This window comes from Aotus nancymaae, unplaced genomic scaffold (assembly GCF_030222135.1).
Source record: "Aotus nancymaae isolate 86718 unplaced genomic scaffold, 86718_ANA_hifiasm-v0.15.2.pri h1tg000049l, whole genome shotgun sequence".
Taxonomy (NCBI): domain Eukaryota; kingdom Metazoa; phylum Chordata; class Mammalia; order Primates; family Aotidae; genus Aotus; species Aotus nancymaae.
In genome coordinates this window covers 12,256,347-12,280,245 of record NW_026988463.1, presented here as the reverse complement: position 1 = coordinate 12,280,245, position 23,899 = coordinate 12,256,347, and the positions used below count along the sequence as shown (strand labels likewise).

General features: G+C 37.4%; 1 protein-coding gene across 4 annotated transcripts in view; it reads left to right on the top strand.

Annotated features, from left to right (window-relative positions):
- The window catches only part of MRTFB (myocardin related transcription factor B), a 203,132-nt gene that overhangs the window by 111,810 nt on the left and 67,423 nt on the right, over positions 1–23,899 (top strand). The window contains exon 1 of one of the 4 annotated variants that reach the window (XM_012453220.3): positions 13,775–14,240. The exons of the other annotated variants lie outside the window; for them this stretch is intronic. Within the exon in view, the coding sequence (XP_012308643.2) occupies positions 14,120–14,240 (121 nt within the window). The 5' untranslated portion in view covers positions 13,775–14,119. Of the gene's footprint in view, positions 1–13,774; positions 14,241–23,899 lie in introns of those variants that run through there. 4 annotated transcript variants of the gene reach the window in all.

The following is a 23,899-nucleotide window of genomic DNA, read 5'->3' as shown; positions in this document are numbered from 1 at the left end:
AACTTTTCAATTTTTAGAGTTACTTACATATTGGGGCTATTAGCCTTTCCTCTTCAGTATGTTTTTGAGTTTTTCCTTTAATGTAGCCAAAATTTATCCAACCTGTTTTTCATTGCATCTAGATTTTAGGTGACAGTGTGAAAACTTTTCCCTATGTCCAGGTTATAAGAATTCCATCAACATTTATTCAGCATACTCATATGGTTTCATTTGTTTTCTTTTTTTTACATTTAAATCCCAGGTCTCTGATCCTCTTGGAGTTTATTTTTTTCTAGTAAGGCCCCTCCCCCAATATTACTTTTCTTTTTCTTTACTTTTTTTTTTTGGCTTGCCTTGGGTGTTTTTATTTTTTCCATATGAACTTGAGTATCAACTTGCCTTAGCTCCATTAAAACGCTTGTTGGTGTTTTACTGGGATTGCACTAAATTTGTAAATTAAAGAAGCTGACATCTTTATGATGTATTATTCTATCCAAGAACAAGGACTGTCTTTCTATTTGCTCTAGCCTATTTCAGTATTTTTTAGGAGTTTTACACATTTCTTGTTTAGCTTATTCCTAAGAGTTTTTATTATCTTTATTTGCTGTTATTAATGGAGTTTTCTCTACTATTATAATCTCTAACTGCTTATTATTTGTGTATCTGAAGGCTATTAATTTCTGTATGTGTTTGAATTTGGCCTACTTGAAGTTGGCTAGGTTTCTTGGAGCTGTAAATTTATGGTTTTCAGATTCAAAATGTTTTTCAAATTTAGATTTGTAGAATTTTCAGGCATTATTTTTACAAATATGTCTTGTGCCTCATTCTCTCTCTGCCATCCTTCTGGGACTCTACTTGCATGTACAGTAGAACTTTTGATATCATCTCATGGGTCATTGGGGCTCTGTTCTTTGTCTTTTAATCTTTTTCCTCTTTGTCATATACTTTATTTTCATTCTTCCATTTTTATTGATATAATGGTTTATGGATTTGAATTTTTCTCTGATCACTGCTTAAATGCATGCCATAGGTCCTGATGTACAAAAAAAACTGATTTTTTTCTAGAAAGTCTTCTATTTTAGTTTGTGTTTTTCCTTTTTTATGAGTTAATAGAAGATGTAATTAATTTCAAGATACACAATAATTTTTTATTTTATTAATAATTCGTAGTGGGTTTACGTTGAGGTCAGAGTGTTGTTTTTTGTTTGTTTGTTTTTTTACTTCATGGGACTTGAAGTTTTCCCTGTGACTTAATATATGATTGTTTTTTTTGAGGATTCCATGTATATTTGAGAAAATATATTCACTATCATTAGCGCCATGATTAGTTCAATATACATCAATAAGATCTCTTTACTGATTATGCTGTTTTGGCCTTATATATTCTTATTTTTTATCTTCATCATCTGTCTTGTATTAAGATTGGCAGATTAAAGCCTCATATTAATTGTTTTCATGTCACAGTGTATCTCTTATCCTTTTTGTTTTGTAACAGTGGTTGCTTTGTTGTTTTGTGCATGGTAATAGCTGTTATTGCTTCATTTCTAATTATATAGCTTTTAGCATTAAAAAGTGTCTTCCTGGCCAGGTTCATTATCTGACCCCTGTAATCCCAGCACTTTAGAAGGCTGAGGCAGGTGGATCAGTTGAGGAGACTAGCCTGGCCAACATAGTGAAATCCTGTCTCTACTAAAAATACAAAAATGAGCGGAGCATGGTGGTACATACCTGTAATCCCAGCTACTTGGGAGGCTGAGGCAGGAGAATTGCTTGAGCCCGGGAGGCAGAGATTTCAGTGAGCCGAGATGATGCCGCTGCACTCCAGCCTGGACAGCAGAGTGAGAGACTCTACTCCCTACCCCCCAGAAAAAGTGTCTTCCTTTGTCACATATAATTTTTTCATTTTTTTTCCCTTTCACTGTTATCCAGTGTTATATATAATTTTTTTTACTTGAATTTTACATTTTCTGTTTTCAGGATTACTACCCCTTTGCCTGATCTGTAACACGCATCAGTTAACCAAATAGTATAGGCTTGTCAGTCACAGCTCATTGCATTACACTATCAGTGTGCACTGTAGAAATCATTCTTCACTTATTACAGATGGGATTTATTTGAATAGATGAATCGGTTTTGTTGTTTTGGTTTTATTTCTTTTTTAAGATCCTTTCAAGCAGTTCTGCTCAGTCATTTTCATGGTTTAGATGCACAGGTAAATAATCTATTGCATTCAAGTTTTGTAATAGTAGAGACTGTTTCCTGTATTGTATTACATACAGGAATTTCTCTGTTCCCACAAGTCCCACTGTGGGCTTTAAAAAAAAATTTTTTTTTTTTGAACTATAGTTGATGTACACTTAACTGCATATATTTAAAGTATTCAAGTTGAAGAATTTTGGCATAGGTATACACCTGTGAAACCATCTCCACAATCAAGACAACAAACATTTTCATCACTCTTAGAAATTTCCTCATGCCTGTTTGTAATCCATTCCTCTTTCTATCTCAGTCTCTAGGCAACTACTCATCTGCTTTGTGTCACTGTAGATTAATATACATTTTCTAGAATTTAATGTAAATGGAATCATAAATGGTATATGTTCTTTTTGTCTGCTTCATTCAGCATAATTTTGAGATTCATCCATGTTGTTGTATGTAATTTATTTTTATTTGAGTAGTATTCTTTTATATAAATTTACCCATTTTTATTCATTCATTTTGGGTAGATGATTGTTTGCAGTTTTTGGCTATTACAAATAAGACTGCCAATAAATTTATATTGAAGAAACCACGGTTTCTAAAAGAAAAAAAAAAAGAAACCACAATTTCTTTAAAAACTAAGCATACACCTTCTACATGACCAAGCCTTTACACAGAAGAGATGAGTATAAATATCTACACAAAGATTAATAGACAAATTTTCATAACAGACTTATTTATAGTAGCTCAAAGTTGAAAACTACGCAGATGTTCATCAAACAGATGAATGGATAAACAAAGCATGGTATATCCATACATTAGATTACTCAGTAATAGAAGGGAACCACCCAGTGATGAGGTGCAACAGTGTGATGTATCTCAGAGTCACTGTGCTAAGGGAAAGAATTTAGACACACAAGACCACTTACTGTATGAGTCCATTTATTTGCAATTCTAGAAAAGATAAACTAATTGATAGTGATAGAAAGCAGATCAGTGATTATCTGGAAACTGCAAAGGGGCAGGAGAAATCTTTTGGGAATGATGAAAATATCCTGTGTCTTAAATGTGACTGTAGTTTCACAGGTGCATGCGTCCATTGAAACTCACTAATTTATATACTTTGAATGAATATGCATCTTATCATCTTTATATCTCAGCAAAATTGATTTTGAGATATCTTTTAGATACAACCAAAAAATATATAACAAGAAGTTTTTGTTGTTAGTTGACCAATTATAAGGAAGATGCTTATCATATAGCCTGGATGGCTAAATATAAGAGTTTAATTAAAGAGAAGCTTGACCATGTAAAAATTGCTTGAAACACTGGCATGATCTTATAGGAATCAGATGAATGAGATACAGTTCCAGCTCTCAAAGATTGTAAACTTTATGAAGATGGGGGAACGGATCTGAGGAAAATGAAAAAAGTATACCGATAAGTGTTGATGCTGAGGAAAAGCATAAAAGGTTGGACACATCCAGCCTTTTTCAGCCCCAAGAATTAAACCTTACAAATGTGATTTCTGTGACTGTTTTCTCAGTTCTCCCAAGGATGACATACCAAATACCATTTTAGATTCTTAGGAGAAAAGTGAATTCATCATATACAATGGATACCTTTGAGTATTAGGGCTTAATTTCCTCACAGAACCCATTAAGCAAAGCTAGACTGAAACAATACTAAGTTAAAAAAATCTGCTTTTCTGTTTCTTAAAAGCTGTATAGCTGGACAAGTGACTTGACCTCTCATTGCCTCACTGTAAAATGGAGATAGTAGCAGAGAGAATTATTGAATGGAGTAAAGTGAGCGAATACATGTAAAGCAGTTAACATCACGCATAAATATAATGCTGTAAAATGTAAGTGGCATATAAACGTTAACAACTGGCATCATCATCATCTTCATTATTGTCAACACATGGCATGCTGAGTGCGCCGATGACAGGTATCATGAGTGTTCAGAGTATGCAGAGGAACAGACCTGACTCCCAGGAGTGGAGAGAGACATCTGGAAAGCTTCTGAAGGAGACTGATATTGGAACTAGTTCTTGAAGATCGTTTAAGTACAGTTTCCCTGGGCAGAGATAGGGAATAGGGGATTCCAGGAAAAAAATACTTGTGCAAAAACAAGGACAACACAGAGTGTATTAGAGAATACCAAGCAGTTCGAATTAGCTGAAGCATAGGGAACATGTAGGGAGTTAATAACGCTGGTCAGGAAGGTGGGAGACAAATCACTGATGGCTTTGAATGCCAAGCTAAGAAATGTGGGCTGATTTAAGTAGATAGGGAAGAGGAATGGAAGGGGTTTGGTCAGTTGAGTGGCATTTGTTTATTCATAGAGGCAGCATTAATTAAGCCACCATAGTGTCTGAGACTGCAACGATGAATAAGATAGCATGGCATGGTTTTTAAGTGCATTGTCCAGAACTGGACCAACCTGAAGTCTAAGCTAACCCATTACTCGCTGTTATAAGTTTGGGGTTTGTTTTTTTCTTTAATGTTTTTCCATCTAGCAAAAGCCTTTCTTTTAAAATTAGATGATTTAGTTGAGTATAGCATATAATCTTAAAAACAAAGATATCTGAACTCCAGAAAGAAAACTCATTTAGGCTCTTTCAGAGGCCACTTCAGGAGGATTGCTTGAACCCAAGAGTTTGAGACCAGCCAGAGCACCATAATAAGACCTCATCTTTACTGAAAAATAAGATTAACTGAGCATGGTGGCATGAGCCTGTAGGCCCAACTATGGGGGAGACTAAGGAGGGAAGATTGCTTGAGCCCAGGAGGTCGAGGCTACAGTGAGCCATAATTGCACCACCGTACTCCAGCCTGAGCAACAGAACAAGTCTCTGTCTTAAAAATAGAAAAAGAAAGAATGAGAAGAAAACTCATTTAGAAACTATTATTTAGAAAGCAAGAAGAACTTGAACCAGATGTAGGGTGGGTGTGTGGTGGTGGTGTGTGTGTGTGTGTGCACGCATGTGCACGCACACATTGTTGGGTGTTTAGAGTTAACAGTTGATGCTAGTACAAAGTTTGAAATTAAGAGAGATGGTGCAGAAATGGAAAGTCCAAATCTTAGATTAGAAAAGAGGAAAGTGAGGGGAAATGCAAATATCTTGGTAGGCACAAAGGATCCTAGTGGAGATGTATAATACATTGATCACAGTTTTGTAAGTAGGCAGGAGGGATTATAGACCTAAACAAATTGGATTCCATATGGCAAGAAAAAAAAACTTACTTCTTCCTCAGCGATGCAAGGAAGGATGGGAGTGGGAAGGTGCTGTAGAATTTATGTCTGAAGATCTCAGTATTAGTAGTGAATCTAGGGGCCCAAGTTACTTGCTGAGAAAGCTGTGAGGATGGTAGGGTAATGTAATCTTGAGGAAAATGAAAATGCTTTGGAACAGAGGTGCAGGAGATTTGTAGTCTATAAGAGGTAAAGGAAACATTTTGGAGTTTACATGAGGGCATGGCATGACTTCATATTGGATTTGGTAGTCATCTTGGCTCCTTAACTTCTCAAGCTGTGCTTTTGTTCTCTCCTTTGCCGTAACTCACATGATAGTAAAATAGGACACTCAGTCAGATTAGGTAAACAAAGGCAAAAGCTTAATTCTCACTTTAAGAGAGTGTTGTGTAAGCCAAGCAGTAGAATCTCCTCTCTCCATTTGAGTTATAAAGTGAACTAGTTTTAAAACTTTTAAAAACAGTTTGTAGATGACTTAGTTTGGCTTTTCTGTGTGTGGGACACGGCGGAGGTGTTTTTTTTTTGTTTTTTTGTTTTTGCCGAGACAAGTTCTCACTTTGTCAATAAGGCTGGAGTACAGTGGCACCATCTCAGCTCACAGCAGCCTCAACCTCCTGGGCTGAAGCGATCCTCTTACCTCAGCCTCCGAAGTAGCTGGGACCAGAGGCGCATGCCACCATACCTGGCTAAGTTTTTTGTGGAGACGAGGTTTCACCATGTTGCCCATGCTGGCCTTGAACTCCCAAACTCAAGTGATCCATCCACCTTAGCCTCCCAAAGTACCGGCGTTACAGCCAGATGAGCCACCGCACCAGCCAGATGACTTAATTTTTGTTAGTATGACATTGCTGGGTTATGTACAATCATAAATGAATGAAGTATAAACTCCTTGTACTTAGTAGCACTTATACAATGACAAAACTGAAACACTTTGCCTGTTAATTATAGAAATGTACAGTGCTAATGAAATGCAAATCAATATTAACTTACTGTAATGTGATGCATTTTTACATAAATATGATTGCTGCTTGATACCTGACAGTAGTCCTCACTGTTCTAGCTCTGGCTTATGCCGTCATGACTAATAGATCCCATTCCTTTTCTCTGTTCAAACTATTAGAGTTCGGGTTTCATTTTCCCTTCTCTAGGCTCAAACATGTCTGGCTTTGTTACTGTATGGCAACACTTGATTAAAAAAACTCATCCAGGTGATCAAGGAGATTTTCTTTTTCCAGGTTAACAAAATGAAAACAAATTGCATACATTTCCATAAAGAATACATGAACACCCAAGAATACATCTTTGGACTTCTGAAATTTATGTCCTAGTGTTTGTTCTATGAAATTCTAAGACTCTGTGATTGACTGCTTGACTAAGATTAGTAGTTTAGGGGCAGGGGATAAGTGAGGAACAATGGTAGAATATGAAGACATGGAAAGACTTTAGTGGTTGAAATAGTTTATCCTAGACTTAAAGATAACTAAGGAAAAGAAATGCACGTAGGGCATGAACTAGTAGCCTGGGGAGTGGCTAGACTGAAGTATTTTAGATGTGTAGAAAGCGGTGCTAGTCAGTTGTGGTCCATGTGCTGTGCCATCCCACAGCCTTTTTGTTACCATTCTTCTGTGAGGTTGCTTGAGAAATCGGGAGTACTTGGAGACTTTCATGGCAGTATGACGCTGGGGAGACACTCAAGTGCATGATTAGTGGACTCCTCTTGTTGAACAGAGTGCAGATTAGTCTGGATATCGCCAAACTAATGTGACCCCACTGGCCATGCATACATAGTGGGACCACATATTGGTCTACAGCAGATTGGAAATTTAAAAATATTTCTCTTAACCCACAGATAATTACAAGCACTGGTATAAAGAACATTCTAATAAGAGTAAAAGAATGGGAAAGAGAAGGAAAGTGGCAGTCAGAAATTGTTAAAAGCTCTAGACCATATTCCTTGAGAGACAGATATTGCGTCCCACACACACCTAACATGTCTCCAGTGCATAGAATATTAGTAGATGCACACTGGCCCTCAGTGAGTTACTTTAATGATGTCTAGATGTATTTGTATCAGTGAGGTGATGAAATGACATTAAAAGTCTTTCAGATATCCATAGCTAGGGAGATTATCTCAGAATTTGAGGAAGACTAATCATATCATCTGAGGAAAGCTCTTTGTTGTAAATCTTGTAGCCAGTTGTATTTATATAAGTAACTATAGAGCTTAGAAATGGAGAAAGGATTTGGATGACTTTATTTAAGTTGACAAAAGTGTGTTCTGTCATTTCGTCATTATCCATGCTAATGATTTGAGCAGGAAAAGACCAATGGCCCAGGCTGTTACACAAGTGTAGTCAGAACACTTCACTTGTGTTGCATGCTGCTGCTGTCATGTGAACAGCTGCCTGAGGAGGAGCCGTGCAAGGTGTCCTCTGCTTGTGCTGCCATTCCCCTGTCCCACACAACACTCTCTCTCAGTCCCAGCAAAGGCCAATCATGAGACCATGCATGGGGAAATTCTATCCCCGAAAAGCCTTAGTTGCCTTTCATGTCCTCAGAGAGGGTGAAGCAAACCCAGAGGGGAGGGAGGTGCTGCATGTGCTGGTGTGCCGGTCTGTTCCAGCGTGAGGTACAACACGCACACATGACAAACCAATGATCAGGCTGTTGTGCCCTGTTGTGGTGTTCAGTTATGCTGCAGTACTTAACTGCGAAACATGGATGCTTTCCTTCAAAATCTTATTACCCTAGAAAGGTCAGAAAAATGTATCCTTCTTTATGAAACAGTGGTTTTCATAGGGGCTAATTTGTTAATCTGTTTACATCTGAAGTACTGTATGTTCAGTATATATATTTAAAGTGATAAAATAAAGGACTTTTTCAATATATATTTTAAAAGGGGTAATTGTAAAGAACTTTTAAGACATGTTGTTCTGATTTGAGAGAGAGCACTTTTTAATTGTCCTTTGTTTAAAAAAAATTTTTTTAAATTAATGTTGGGATTTACCATAACCATTTAGTAATGATCTCAAGGTATGGTATTTTGTAGTGGTGTTTATAACATTGAAAGGGAGAAAAATATGGGTCAGATATGTATTTTACTAAAAATATGGTAGCATTAGGAAAAAAATTTAGGTGTACCCTAGACTGAACATTTTTCTTCCTAAATACATCCAATCTAATTATCTATGTAGATTTTGTAATACTCTGGCTCAGCCTGTGTGAAGGAAGCTGCAAAGTTTACGGTCATTCACTTGAGTAAATAGCTACTGACAATCTGTTACCAAGTACTGAGACATAGAAGATGAAAAGAAAAGGTTATCTTTACTCAATCTTTGTGTCAAGAATGCTACCAGAAAAGTATGCCTTAATATTTACCAGTCCCTTTTCTTTTGTTTCTAATTATTTTATTCATTACTTTTGAATAGTTTTACATTGTGAAACATTGCCTAGTTGGAAATATTATCAGGTTTTTTCATAGTGAAGTACAGCATCATCACAGCAATATTCTTTTTATCAGTAGTTTTATAAGCATATATTAACTCTGCCAAGTTTTTGTGTAAGTCCCTTGAGCTGCATTTGTTTGTATTCTGATCCCCTGAAGACTTTCTTGGATTATTCCTAGTCTCTAAGCCATACGGTTTTTCTCATACTTATTAAATATCTGCTTGGGGTGGTGGGAAAATGGACTTGATTTATGGTCATCTCTTTCATATTAAAACAGCTCTGTTGAGTGTGCATACACACAAACACTGTGGAAGCAGATTTATCATAGCAGAAGTGACTTTCATCACATATTATTTGAAGGTAAATGTCACTCGTAACATTAGAGCCAAATGACAGTCAAGGTGATGTATCACATACAGTAAGAAACAAAGGCAAACCTACTGGAAAGCAATTCAGGTGACAGTGGTGGGGCTTTTCCTACTAAGCGATACTGCAGGTCTCCTCCCTGTCTCCCTAATTCATCCCAAAAGGCATTGTGTGGGGCTGAGCCAGGCAGCTGCCCTGTGAGAGTTGGGGAGGCAGGCCAGTGTAGGGTGAAGAGGCTTTCTGCATGGTTTTAGCCACAGCAGTGGCAGGGGTGTTGTATACAAGGTGTCCATGAGTGGGGTGGCAGAAGCCATGGGAGACAAGTTTCTCCCTGTAGGAGAAGGGGCCACAAATACAGAAAAGAAAATGAGAGTGAACCTGTGGCACTGGAATAGAATTGGAGGCATTGTGATGAACTCATGGTTTTCAATGCATATAAATAGATATAGACATACGTACTTAAATATAGATGTATATTTACATCCATTCACATATAGAGATATAAATGTATGCAGATGTGTGTGTATACATCCACACACATATAAAGTCAGACATGTTCCACAGCTCTGTCTGCAGAGAAGGCCTGGCAACAGTGACACCCTTGCAGCAATGAGCATACCTAGCATTCAGACCTTAGGTTCTAAAGAAGGCAGGAAAAAAGTACAGGATGAGCCTGGGACATTAAGAAAGTAACAGACTGCTCAAGGAATGATAGAATCATGACCATAAGAAACTGTGGGAGTTCCAACTAGCCAAATATGAGACAATTTGGGTGTCAAAATAAATAATGAAAGTCACAGATTATAAGCTGTTGCATGAAACAGGAGACTATAAATAGGTAACATAAACCACGTAAAGAGAATTTTTTTTCTTATAGTGAGATATGCCACTAATAAATGTAGAGGTAATGATGGAGTTTTCAAATTCACCATTTGGCAACCATCATAATGATAATTCAGCCAAGTACACCAAAGGATTGTTCTCAAAGCACCTCCTCACAGAATAAATATATACAAAAAGAATAACTTCACCATGAAGAAATCTGGCCAGTACCAAGGTGTCAAAATAAGCATCATCAGTTTTGAGACAATTACTGAATATACTTGAATTTGTGTACCATCTGATAGGATACAAAGACTGCATCATTATTTCTGGGGTATTCCTGTTGAAAATGCATCACCTGAGCCTAATCATAAGAACACAACAGACTCAAATTGAGGATAAGACTACAAAATAACAGGCCTATAATAATCAAAATTCAAGGAAAGATAAGAAAGACTGAGGGAATTGTTCGAGATGGACAAAAACTAAAGAGACTTGATAACGCAAGAAAGAACTCACTGCCATATGTGATGCTGGTTTAGATCCTTTTAGTATGCAGGATATTATTGGGGCAATTGGTGGAACTTGAATGCAAATATATCAGTGTTAATTTGTTTCTTCTTTTTATGTGTTTTTTTTTTCTATCAATGTTAATTTGATATCTCTATACTACCAACTAAGCAATCATCAATATCATTTTGATATTGATGATTATGATTATATTTTGGTTCTGTAGGAGAATATCTTTGTTTATAGGAATTACACACCAGAACACTTAGGGTAAGAAGTATCATGTTAGAACCTATTCAGAGATGATTCTGGGGGAAATACTCTGTAAATTTGAAATTATTTCAAAAAAATTTTTAAATAGCTAAATATTCTTTCAGGTGCATTCACCACTAGAGAACTTTCTTTCAGAACTATAAAGCCACAACTTTTGATATAACTCTATAGCAGAATAATGTGTTTTCTTGTTGGGATCTTGATATTTATTAGATACAAAAATAAGCATGCAGAGGTTTCTTAAAAGATAACTTTTTAAAAACACATTCAACACATGCCGAAGATAAACACATTCAACACATGCCGAAGATAAACACACACACACACATACACAGACACAGAGATACGGTAAAGAATTTTAAAGTGGCTGGTATAATTGTGTATCTACTCAGATTTATAGACTTGTGACCTAAAAACAGTTGGGCATTTTTCAAGATTTAAAAACAACATCCTGAAGCAGGAAAAAAAAAAAAAAAGGTTGGAGTTTATTGTTTTCGTTGTTCTTTTTGCAATGTGATTAAGCATGTAGGCCCTGGAGCCAAGCTGCCTGCTTTGGAATCAAAGTGTTTGATTTTTTTTTTTTTTTGAGATGGAGTCTGCACCCAAGCTGGAGTACAGTGGCATAATCTCAGCTCTCTGTAACCTCTGCCTCCCAGCTTCAAGCGATTGTCCTAACTCAGCCTCCCGCGCAGCTGGATTACAGGCACATGCTACCATGCCCAGCTAATTTTTGGATCTTTAGTAGAGACAGGGTTTTGCCATGTTGGCCAGGCTGGTCTCAAACTCCTGGCCTCAAGTGATTCACCTACCTTGGCCTCCCAAAGTGCTGCCTGGCCTAATGTTTTTTAAGCCTCCATTTTCCCATGTGAACATCAGGAAAATAATGGTGAAGTCACAAGTCTTGCAGTAGAATAAATGAGATAATATATAAAAAGCAGTTAGTCTATAGCATGTAGTAAGCACTAAATAAGGTTGGCTGCTATTATTATTTCATGAGAATTTAAAATGTTTTTATAAAATCATTTTAGTGTGATTATGTTGACTTTCTTTCCTCTCACCAAGAGTAGAATTATTAGGGGTTCATAAAAGTCATGGCTTCTGCTGCTAAGTCTGTCTCAAGATGAAACTAAAGCCTGGAGTTGGGGCATATTCTAGAAGACAGAAGGCAAGGCAAGGCCATAGACAGACTTGGGTTTTGGAGAACTAAGACTTTGGTTAAATTCCATACCTGCCATTGAGAAGCTTTGTAACTTGAGTCTTGGTTTGTAAAATGTCTATAACATACACAAATAATTATAGTGACCATAGGGGTTGTGGGGGGTTAAATTAGGTAAACCTTGCAAAATATCTATTTAAATGACCAACCTGAAGAACATCCTCAAAGAATGATGGTTATTTTTATTACTCCTTTAAACTTGCAGGAGTAGCTTGTTTACAAGAATACAAGCCTTAGGGTCAGAGATAGTAACAGAATGTTTGAGGGCATTTTTGAGAGTGTGATAAGCTTGTCACTGTTTGTTCCTGCGGTGATGTGGACTACCAAGGATGGACTTAACTTGCTTCAGAAGGAATTTCAGTTGACAAGAAGCATGTCATATGAGATGCTGAAAAAGGATAGATAGCAATCTTTCTAGAAGAATATGGGTTTAGTGCACACCAGCCTTGGAACCAGGGACAAAGGACAGAATACTTCATCCAGTCCTACCTATGTTTAATTGGTGGAAAGAATATTGATTTTTCTGGCTGTAACAATGTATGCCTTTCTTTATCCCTCAGGAGGATCTCATCAGGTGCACAATTAAAATGTATCTGTATATTTTCTTTTAAAGAGAAAATGTGCTTCCTTTAGAGAACTTACTTAGTTACTCATCTAAAATTAGTGGCTCTTACTGACCCAGGACTTCTTCAGAATTCTGGGTGTTATTAAAGGAAGTTTTCCTGATGCACCGTCTTCTGCTTTAATTCATTCACTCAACCATGCTACAAATATTTGTTGAGAGCACCTAATATTCCAAGCACTCTGCTAGAAGCTTCTTTGTTTTTTTTAAAGTGTCCAAAACAGATCCACATGAAACAGTATTCCTAATCTACTGCTCTTCTAACCTCTGTTGGGTTTTATGGGAACTCCTTTGCAAAGGAACACACTTTGATCCATTTTTAAAAATCAGATTATTTTGGCTACAGAGATCTATATCTGGAGTATTTGGAAACAGGCTTATCTCCACATTTGCCTGGAATTTCTGCATGTAGAGATTTCCTTCCTGCAGTGTCCTTATATACAGTGATCAGTAGCCTGTGACTTGCAGAAGAGGTGCCCATCCTTGATAGCTCACGTAAAATTAAACTTGGGCTGGTCGTTGGTTTACTCTGTTATGAAATAGAAGCTCTCAGTGTCACTGCTTTTAGTGCATGGGAGGAGAATTTTTCTTAAAAAAAATCATGGCGATGTTAACTCTCTCAGCCGACTAGTGGCACCAAGGAAAACTGCTCGGGTCTGAATTACCAGAGGAAGAAAGCTGCAATTACAGTACATTTCCCTATTACAAAGAGCGTCGGCTTTGCCAGGAAGAGCCACATGCAGCACAAAGCACATTACAAAAGAACTTTGGTAGTGAAATGACTCTCTTTATTCACATATGCTGGTAGCATGTTTATTCAGTGTGTGCCTCTGCTAAGAGCCGCTTCCTTCAGATGCCCTAGAATGCCGTTTGTGTAGCTGGAGAACTTAATGAGTAATAAATGTGCTTGTCTCGCCAATATAAAGTATTTCCACAGCCTGTGGCTGTGTTTATAGAGAGCCGGAGAGAGACCACAGGCAGCAATTTGTCTTCTTAGGTATCAGCAAAGTCTTCTCTTTTAACTAGACGATTTATTTTTAACTGCTTGACTCAGTGTTTGTCAGATGATTCGGACCATCAAACTGCAGATTGAAGTCCCCAGCGCGGGGGAAGCTGGAATGGCAAGAGAAAGTGGGCTGGCTGGGAAAAGGGGTGGGATTTTAGAATCGTGCCTGTGTGGCTCTGCCTCCTGATGTGGGAGAGAGTTAAGGGCTTCCAGCAGCATGAGTGTATTTGCAGGTCAAGCTGGGAACTAAAGGGTAATGGCTGCCTTCAGCTGCTTAAAGACATAATCGCCCAGTGATTGGGGTATTGTGGGGAGCAACCAGGGACCCAGGGACCAGAGTGTTCTGAGCACCGCACTTCGCTCTTCTGCAAATTAAGCTTTTCTCCTGTTTGATGCTGCCTGTCTTCGGAAGCCTCTCACCATGATCGATAGCTCCAAGAAGCAGCAACAGGGCTTCCCAGAGATTTTAACTGCTGGGGATTTTGAACCATTAAAAGAAAAGGAATGCCTTGAGGGGAGCAACCAGAAAAGTCTCAAGGAAGGTCAGTCTGTGTGGACAGGGGCAAAACTGCCAAATTCATATTCTGGTCAGCCAGCTGAGCGTGTCTGTCTGTTACCATGCTGTGTGTCTGCTCTCTCTGTTCACTAACGTACCTTACACGTTCTAAGTTCTTTGAAATGAAAGCTTGATGCTCTTCTGGGTAGCTGTTACTAAAGATTCATTAGTTGATGGAATTGTAGGGCTTTTGCAATAAGTAATACAGTAAGGAGACTTATGCAGTTAGTCCTCATTTCAGTAAAATCTTCCCAGGTTCATTTTGTGTATTTTATTCCTTTTTTTTTTCTTCCCTCTTTTCAGAGAGGCCATTTCCTTTTCAGTGTTGGTGAGAACACTGCTTCTTTTAGGTTTCCAAATGCATAATTCCAGAAAAATTCATTTTTCAATTAAGATGCTTATGATTTTTATTGTTTAAAACCAGGAAAGTAGCTAGCTTTTTCTTAAATCCTACAATGATAGATTAATTGGTTGTAATACACATTGCATCGTTTTTGTTTTAAAAAGCACATTGCATAGCTCCGTTTTGTTTTGTAGCAAAGCAAGCAAAGAATAAGCTTGAGAATAAATACTGTCGATTATTATTGTTAGTAAACACTGCATAGGTACCTCCCTGATTGATTTAAGGAAATAGCCAAACTTGTGGGCATTGCTGTCCTCTGTCCTGGCATACAGAAGCATGGCAAGACTGGTGCACAGCGTGCCTTACTGTAGCCAGTGTTTAAGAAATTCACGGTCTACAGAGAATAAGTTTTCCTGAATTTGAGACATGAGAGTCACTCATGTCAATGCTTGTTTAATTTGAAAATTGGTTTCCTTGTCATCTTTGGGAGGCAAAAAAAAAAACCCTACAGTAACCCATTTTTCAGCCTCTCTACTTGCAGCTGCTGCCATCAGCCACCCTCTTGCCTCCCCACTTGCTCTTGCTTGTCTTACAGAGACCCAGAGAGTAAATATAGTGTTAATTGGCCTAAGTAGCAATTTGAGCTTCTTTCAAATGATAAGAAGAAGAAACAAGAGTTAGACTTGCTATAGTTGAACTACTTTTGGGTATGGGTAGGGAAAACTCCTAGGTAGAAATAAATGGCACACAGTGAAGTATAAATAGCTGTTGCTGGGGCGCAAACAATGGAGTTGCCTCTGCTTGTGCACAATATGTCTTATTGTAGATTTTTATAAAAATCAATGCCAGTGGAATTTTTAGGATGCATTTCTGGAGTCTCATTGAGGGGAACTTAAATTTCTTAAATTATTAATTTTTTATAAGTTTGAGAATTATCTGTCATTTAAGTCAAGTTCAAGTGTCAAGCTCCTAGTAATACTATCAATTTAAAACATATTTTGTGTACTTGGAAAAACTAGGAAAGTAGAGGAAAATGGAACAGGAGAAATAAAAAGATGTCACAACAGCAGTGGGATTAAGGCACATAGAAAGCAAGGATTAAAAATGTAAAAATAGAGTAAGAGAATCATCATCTGGAACCACAAAATAGAGTTGAGATGATTACATAATATATTTTTTTCCCTAACAATTCTGACCATGCTTTTGATTTATACAGGTGAAATAGTTTAACGGCAAAAGAGCATAAACTCTGGAGTGAGAAATACTTGAGTTCAAATTCTACATGCACCATTTACCAGGTTTGTGATCCTGGACAAGCTTACTGCTCTGAGCCTTAACTTCCTCGTTTGTACAATGAGGAGAAACAATACCTACCTCATAGTGATTTTATAAGATGCCTCGTTAATGCCAGCCTCTCATCTCTCTTCTTTTTTTATCATCTGTTTCTTTTTCCTTCTATTTAAAATTTAAATTTTAAAATCCTGCTTATATTTACAAAATAGAAATATTATATATCTTATTGTTTTGTTAAATTCATTAATATAGAGAGGTAGAGGAGAGAAACTTTATATTTAAAACACTCCACAGAAATAATTGGTTGATAAAATTAATGTTTCACTGTAGTTGCTTTGAACTGGGTTTTGCTTTATATCCCCACATGCTAAATACTTCTACTCATTTTCTCTAATAGATAGGGTTGAGGGTAAAATAATATATATAGACATTAAGGGCAATTTGCTGCCTCAGAGTTTGTGACATTGAAAGGATTAGATCTGGATTTAATTAGAGTGAAAAAAATAAAAATTATAGAAAGGCACTTTTACATATAAAAATAACTTGGTTCTCTTTGCAAAATTGAACTCCCGAAATTCAGCATGTCACTGATCCTGCCTGCAAATGAACAATGTTCAGCTTATCAGATTCGTAGAATTTAACTTTGGGACAACCTCCTGGTGAACTTCATCTGCTTTTAAGTATTGGGTCCTGCATCGTTTACGTGAATCCATGGAAGTTGATTGAGATAGCAGCAGTTATTCAAATACTTTCGGTTAACTTTTTTCTCTAAAATGTCCTGGAGTCTAATTAGATATATTCTGTTTTGTCAAAAGAGACAAATATATAAATGACTATTAATAATCCCTAATAGTTTATACCTCATGTTTTAAAGGACACTCATTAAAAAATATTTATATTTTATATCAACAGTAGTTTTTTGCTGATTTTTGAAAAGCTTGTTTTTGGGTTGTTTGAAAGCAACCTTTAGAATTTTTTTTTAATGTCTGAATTACAAATTTCTAGGTAATGAAGGAGGGATAAGTTTTGGTTCATTTAATTTTTTAATCACATAGACACAAGCTTGGGCTCTCAAATTTCTGACATGCGTCTTCTCTCAGGGCTTGGAAGGCTACTCTGCTTTTCAAGTAGTTGCTTGTGTCCTTATATTGGGATATTTTAGAATTCTCGTAGTTGTTGACAATGCTGGTTGGCTGAAATTATTATGAGAGGAAAACAGCTTTTATTAGCAAATACTGTAGGACTCAAGAATTGATGGGATGCCTTAACAAGAAAATTTAGTAATACCTTTTGAAAATTTAAAAGAGGAGAAAGTTCTAAGTGCTGACCACCTATGAATAGTTGTCATCACACCGCAGAGAATTGTTTGGATAATAAAGCATATCGTCTCACAGCTTTGTTGATGCTTATATAAACTTTCTGATAAATACCAACCAATGTATGGTTGGAGAATTTAATTATTTTCTCCTCTAGGAGAGAACAGCAGTAAATGTTATGAATTCCCCCTGAACAAATTCAAAATAGAAAATTCTCCTTAGACTAGTTTCTTTTGTCAGAGCAACAGTAGGGAATCTCTTTAACTTGTCTACAAAAGGCTTCAAACATTTTCTAATTACACTCAACATACATGAGCTTTAAATTAATTTCTGGATCTACAACTAAGAAGGGTATTATTACAAGCCACTCTGATGTGACAACTGAAGAATTGGTAGTTAGGAATTTTCAGGAAAAATCAAATAAATTGAGATGATTTAATTCAGACAAGTGTTTTAACATGAGTCATTACTGAGATAAAGGAATCATAATTAACTAATGCTCCTAGCTAGTTATGTTCCATATTTATCACAGCCAAAATGGTAGCAAATGGGTTTTAAGAGGAAAAAATGGTATTTGATATAAAGGACTCTCTCTAATGGTGAAAAATAAGATGCTACAGAAAGAAAACTGAGTTGTGTTAATTACTTTGACTAAAACTGCCCTAACAGACAACCCTCAAATGCAGGGCAGTTTTAATCAGGGCAGTTTTAGTCAAAGTAATTAATACACAACAATCAAAGTGCATTTCTTGCTCAAAACACAGTCCAGTGTGAACAACTGTCCTAGGCTGCTGTCTTCCAAGAAGTGACTTGGGGACCTGGGTTCCTGTCATTGTGTGGCTCAACCATGAGTGTTAAGGGAGTAGGAAGGAGTTACAAAATTGGGGGGGCCATATTTCCGGTTCTGCCACAGACTGGCTAATACCCAAGATGAAGTACATGAAAGTTTGTGGTATCTGGCCCAGCCAGCAGTGGAATCAATTAACATATTGTACTGGGATGTGTCTGTAATAGCTTTGAGAAGAAAATGAACATTTGTCTGAGATATTATGAATAATCCAACATGGAAATACATCGAGATTAAATAAATCATTTTACCAAACCACCAGAGCTTTTTTAAATGATGGAAATTATACATACTCTACCTGTGCTGCCCATTATCCACATATGGCTGCTTACATCTAAAATAATTTAAATGAAATAATTTTCTCGTTAATTCAGCTCCTCAATCACACTAACCACATTTCAACTACTCAGAACCCACATGTGGCTGGTGGCTGCTGCATTGAATGTTTCCATTTCTGTCCTCACAGAAAGCTCTGCACAATGCTACTTAGTGCTTTGCTCCTCTCACTCCAGCTTTATAGACCCTGTCTCTTCAAACCCAATTCTTGTGCCATTTCTTACAGAAGGGCACTTGATCCCATCAGCTAATGATGATTTATTCTCTCCTGTATATTCCCATAACTGTATCTGTACCATTTTATGGCATTTCACCTTATGCTATTATAATATAAATATGCACTGTCTTTATTATTGCCCCATAATATGTCGTGTAGAAAGAATTGTCTGGCCTATTTTTCCACCTCATCCCCCAATGTCCTGCATCTCATAGACACATTATTACTATACATAAGTATTTAAAGAGTATTATACCCCTCTCTGCCTTCTTAAACAGAATATAATAATTGGAATTATCACCTTCAGATATAATTTATAGTTCCATTATAAATTAATGGCTCACCCCACATATAATGCCGTGGTGCCCATGGCACTATATATGTATATATAGTGTATATGTGTATATGTAAGATTGTTGCGCATGCACAGAATGATTGCTGGATCATTATTAGATTACTCAAATTACTATTTATTGTTTGATTTTTGTCATCTGCCACTTTGGGGTGCTCTTCCTTTTCTGATTGCTGCTTCTAATCATCTTTAAAAATAAAATAGACTATTAAAATAAGTAGTTAAAACTTACAGAAGGTATTACAAAGCAGCTGAATTTTGCAACATCTATTTTGATTTCTTTTGGAATGTCTTGTTTTCTGCCAACATTCTACTAATTGAAAGTGTTGTACAAGTGAGTCGCCATTAAATTAATGTTTTTTAAAAGAGTGGGATATGGTGACTCACACCAGTAATCCCAGCAGTTTTGGAGGCTGAGGCAGGAGGATCACTTGAGCCCAGGAGTTTAAGACCAGCCTGGGCAACGTAGCAAGACTCTGTCTCTGCAAAATAATTAGCCAAGTGTGGTGACTCATGACTGTAGACCTACCTACTTAGGAAGCTGAGATGCAAGGATCCCTTGAACCCAGGAGTTTGAAGCTACAGTCAGCTGTGATCACACCACTGCACTCCAGCCTGGGTAACAGAGCAAGACCCCTGTCTCAAAAAGTAAATTTAAAAAGATACAAGATATGATTCTTACAATATACTATACAAATGAGAAAGTAAAAGATCACTCTTCATAGACATTATTCAATATTTTTAAAAGGTGCATACTGCTACTGAGATGAAGTTACATATATTTTTTTTTAATTAGAAATAGTTTTATTTACCACAAGTTTGAGTGCTTTCACATAGCACAATGCCAGATATGTTAAACTTCTTTAAACCCCTGCATTCAGGGAGTTGATAGCCCGAAGAGTGAGAAACTAAATTATAATACAGAAGTTAAAACACACACACATACATAAGACAACAGAAGAAAACTGTATATGCTTTGTTCCAAATGACCAAGCATTACAGACTGAGAGCTCGGCCTCTCGTGCTGCAGACCTGTGCAGCCATCTGCCTCCCTGATGTTTCCAGTAGGCATTTTATTTCTTCCCACCAAACATTCTTCCAGGGTTCCCCATCTCAGTAAATGGCACCTCTGTCCACCCAGTGGCTCCTGCCAGGAACCTAGTTGGGAGCAATTCTTGACACCTTCCTTGACCTCCTTAGAACCTGTCACCAAGTCCTGCCGCCAAAGCTGCCAGTTCGACCTCAGAAATACTCAGAAATCTGTCCACAGCACTGTATCACCATGGCCAGCAGCCCTGACCAGGCCCCCTTTACTCAGATAACATATTTATAGGTGTCTTTACTCCAGCAGAAAAAGCACTGCCTTGCTGGTTTCCCCTCTCCCCTCCACCAACATATTCTGGCCCTCTTCATTCCTTCACCCTCCGCTAATGTCAGGAGTGATCATCGTATTGCATCATTGCACTCCAACCTGGGCAAGAGTGAGACCCTGTCTCAAAAAAATAAATCATCATCATCTTAAAATGTAATCCTATTCAGTTGTGCCACTGGCTCATACCTTGTAATTGATTTCCATTGTACTTGGGATAAATTCAAAAATCTGTGGGATAAAAGGCCCTGCCTATGTTTCCAGAAGCAGCTGGACTCCCTCTCCTTTATCACTCTCCCTTCTAGAATGCCTCCCCTGCCCAGCCCCTGGCCTGAGCATCTGCAGCTCACCCTTTCAGTTTCACTTCAGATGTTGCCTTCTCACAGAGGTCCTTCGGTACCACTGCTTCCTCCTCAGACTGACTTAGATCCTTTTAGTCTTTGTATGTATCTATCACAATTATTTATTCAATATCCTTCTCCCCCTCAAGACTGTAAGATCTATGAGGATGGTACTAAGTCTGTTTTGTTCCCCACTGTGCTTGTACCTGCTGGCCCATGACATCTGCTGCTCACTCGGTAAATATTACTTCACGGGAGGATGTTTATCTCCTGGGATAGAATAATCAGGAAAGTTTTCCTGGGGCTGCTGTGATTTTCCTGATTCCATCACCTAAAGGAAAAAAGGCACATACTGTTTAAACCATTTTAAAGCCTACATTCAGCATCAGGGTAGGCATTCACTACTATTTAATCATATCACTCTCACCTCATTAAGGTGATACAGTCCCTGCTCACAGTGGTTCAGTGTAGGATTTTTGACTTTGTGATGGGTTTATCAGAGTACGAACTGCATTTTTGACTTACGGTTTTCAACTTAAACCCATCCTAAGTAAAGAAGCATCTGTACTATCATAACAGCACTCTAATTTATTGAAAGCTTTCAGGAAAAAATGTAGATAAGTTTGAAACACTGGGTTTTCCATTGTTTCCTAAAGATTGCTTTATCTGGGTTTTTGAACAGGCATCAGAATGGCAAAGAGGGTAATCTTAAAATTCATGTCTTCCCAGTTGTATTAGCTCAGATTACAATAACAAAATACCATGGACTGCGTGGCTTAAACAACAGAAGTTGCTTTCCTCACAGTTCTGGAGACTGGGAAGCCTCGTAGGGCCAGTTTCTGATGGTGGGTCTCTTCCTGGCTTGTAGCCTTCTTGCTGTGCGTGCACAAGGGAGAGAGAGACGGTGAGCTCTCCGGTGTCTCATCTCATGAGGACACTAACCCTGTCAGATCAGGGTCTCAACCTCATGACCTCATTTAACTTTACCTCTGAAAGGCCCTTTCTCCAAATGCAGTCACACATAGGAATTTGAAAGGGACACAATTCAGTTCATAACACCAGTCAGTTCTTACTGATGTAAGAACTTTTTCTATTGGAATTTTAAGGTACAGGATTTCTTATAAAATAGAGATAGTGTGATCTCTATTTTAAAGCACTGATGAGGTTATTTGATGAGGTTATTTGGTACAGTAGCCAAAACTTAAAAGCATATTAGGAAATATTTCTTTTTGTATGCTTTTTTTTTCCTTTAGAAAAATTATCTTGTGGAAAAACTAAAATTTTCCTCCTTAATTCTGGCTCTCCCTCTCACTAGCTGTGTGATCTTGGATAAATGTTTAATTCCTCTGTAAAACTAAATATTGGTACCCACCATGTAGAGTTGTTAGGAGGATTAGATGTGGTGATAGCAGTAAAGCTCCCAGGATGGAGCCTGACAAACAGGGAGCCCACCTTAAAGCTCTGTTTGCCCTACTTGGTTGTCCTTTGCAGTATGGGGCAAAATAAAACCAATTTTAAGGCTGCTGAAGCAGGTGAACACCCACAGGCTGGCGATTTCCCAACTGAATATGATTTCCGAGGAGGTGCAAGTGTCCAGTCTCTGCATTCCAGCATGATTGATCATGTGCTAGAGTTGCACTTTTTCTTGTTTATTTGAATCTAAACAGTAGAGAAGTAGATTGTCTGTCTTGGAATTTAAACACCAAAAACATCCAAACGTCAGAATGTTTCTACACATACTACTTTTATGAAACATGACATTCTAATACCAAAACAATTGGCTGTTGTATGTGGCAAGGGATAATGCGGCACCCCTCCAGACTCTGCATGGCTGCTTGTCCCATCATCATCTGGATCATCTCGCACAGTTGCTATGATATTGGGATAACACACAAGTTATAGCGGTTCTTAGTTGTCTTTCTGTTTTGCTGGGCAAATTGCACACTTGTGTGTGTATATGTAGATATATATGAGTGTGTGTTTGTATCAGTCTCATTCCTGAATCCACAAAATTGAAAGAAAAACCAAGATATTGAGTCTGGATCATCTGACTTCAACAGAGTAGCATGTGCTTACTGTTCTGGAAAAAAATGGAGGTAAACAATATTCTCCTGTGTCCCTGTTTCATTGTTAATTGTTCTTTTATTCAGAGAGCCCACCTTATGAATTTGTATTAGGAAACATGCAATATTCTATACAATGTACATTACTATAGAGGGATTCAGAAGCAGAGCTTTAACTCGTAGTACTAGCTCTACCTATAGCTACACACTGAAATTCTAATACCATGGTGGAATGTAGAATTTTTATTGCTCCCAAAATAAGTAAAGTAAATGTTATCTTCTTTGGGAACCATATAGATAAGGAATTTGGAAGTTAAAGGGAAGAACCAACATGATTCTGCAGGTTAAAAATTGTTTGAAAAATCAAATATTGTTTTAACCTCTGCATTGTTGGTGATCATACAGTTAAGTGGATGATTTTACTTTTGAAGTGCCTGTTATTTGTGTTATACTTACATTGATCCCACTGTGGACATTATTTCTACTACTTTTTAACCTAATGAGATTTTTTTTTTTTAATGCAGATGTGTATAATATCTTTATGTATATCTGCCTCAGGCTAATGTTACTTCTGCCATTTTGTACCAGGCCCCCTGGCTTGACATCATACTGTCATAACATGAGAAGCATACTTTAAATTCATTCCAACTTTTGACATAAAGGAGAAAGGAATTTGTGTGAAGGTATGATGAGTTTAAAGAAACATGCCCCATTTTTAGCAGTCTGTTTCCATGGCAACAGAAGCAGCAGCCAACCAGAGAGTTATCAAAGCTCCTGTAAATTTCCAAAGCTGAATGTTGAAACATTGTCTTCCTGACCTCATGCTGCAGATTATTGCAGGAAACCTACAAAGTGTTAGTCTGAAATAATTGGCAGTCCTGTTAGCATTTTAGTTTTTCCTTTAATTTTGCTTTTTAATTTCTAAGAGAAGATTGTGGGACTTCCTTACAGGCAAGGGATGTTGGTTTAGAATTCTGAGGTCTATGCCACCTGCCACTTCCCCTCCTTTTCCAATTCTGTGTACTTAATAAGGATGTAGTAGACTTTCTTATGTTGAAATCAAAGGCAATATTTCCATTGGTCTAGAGCCTAACTTTTTTCAAACACTAATTTGAGCAATTTTTCAGTTAACTTGATATTGTTGCTCCCTTTTTAATCAGAAAATAGT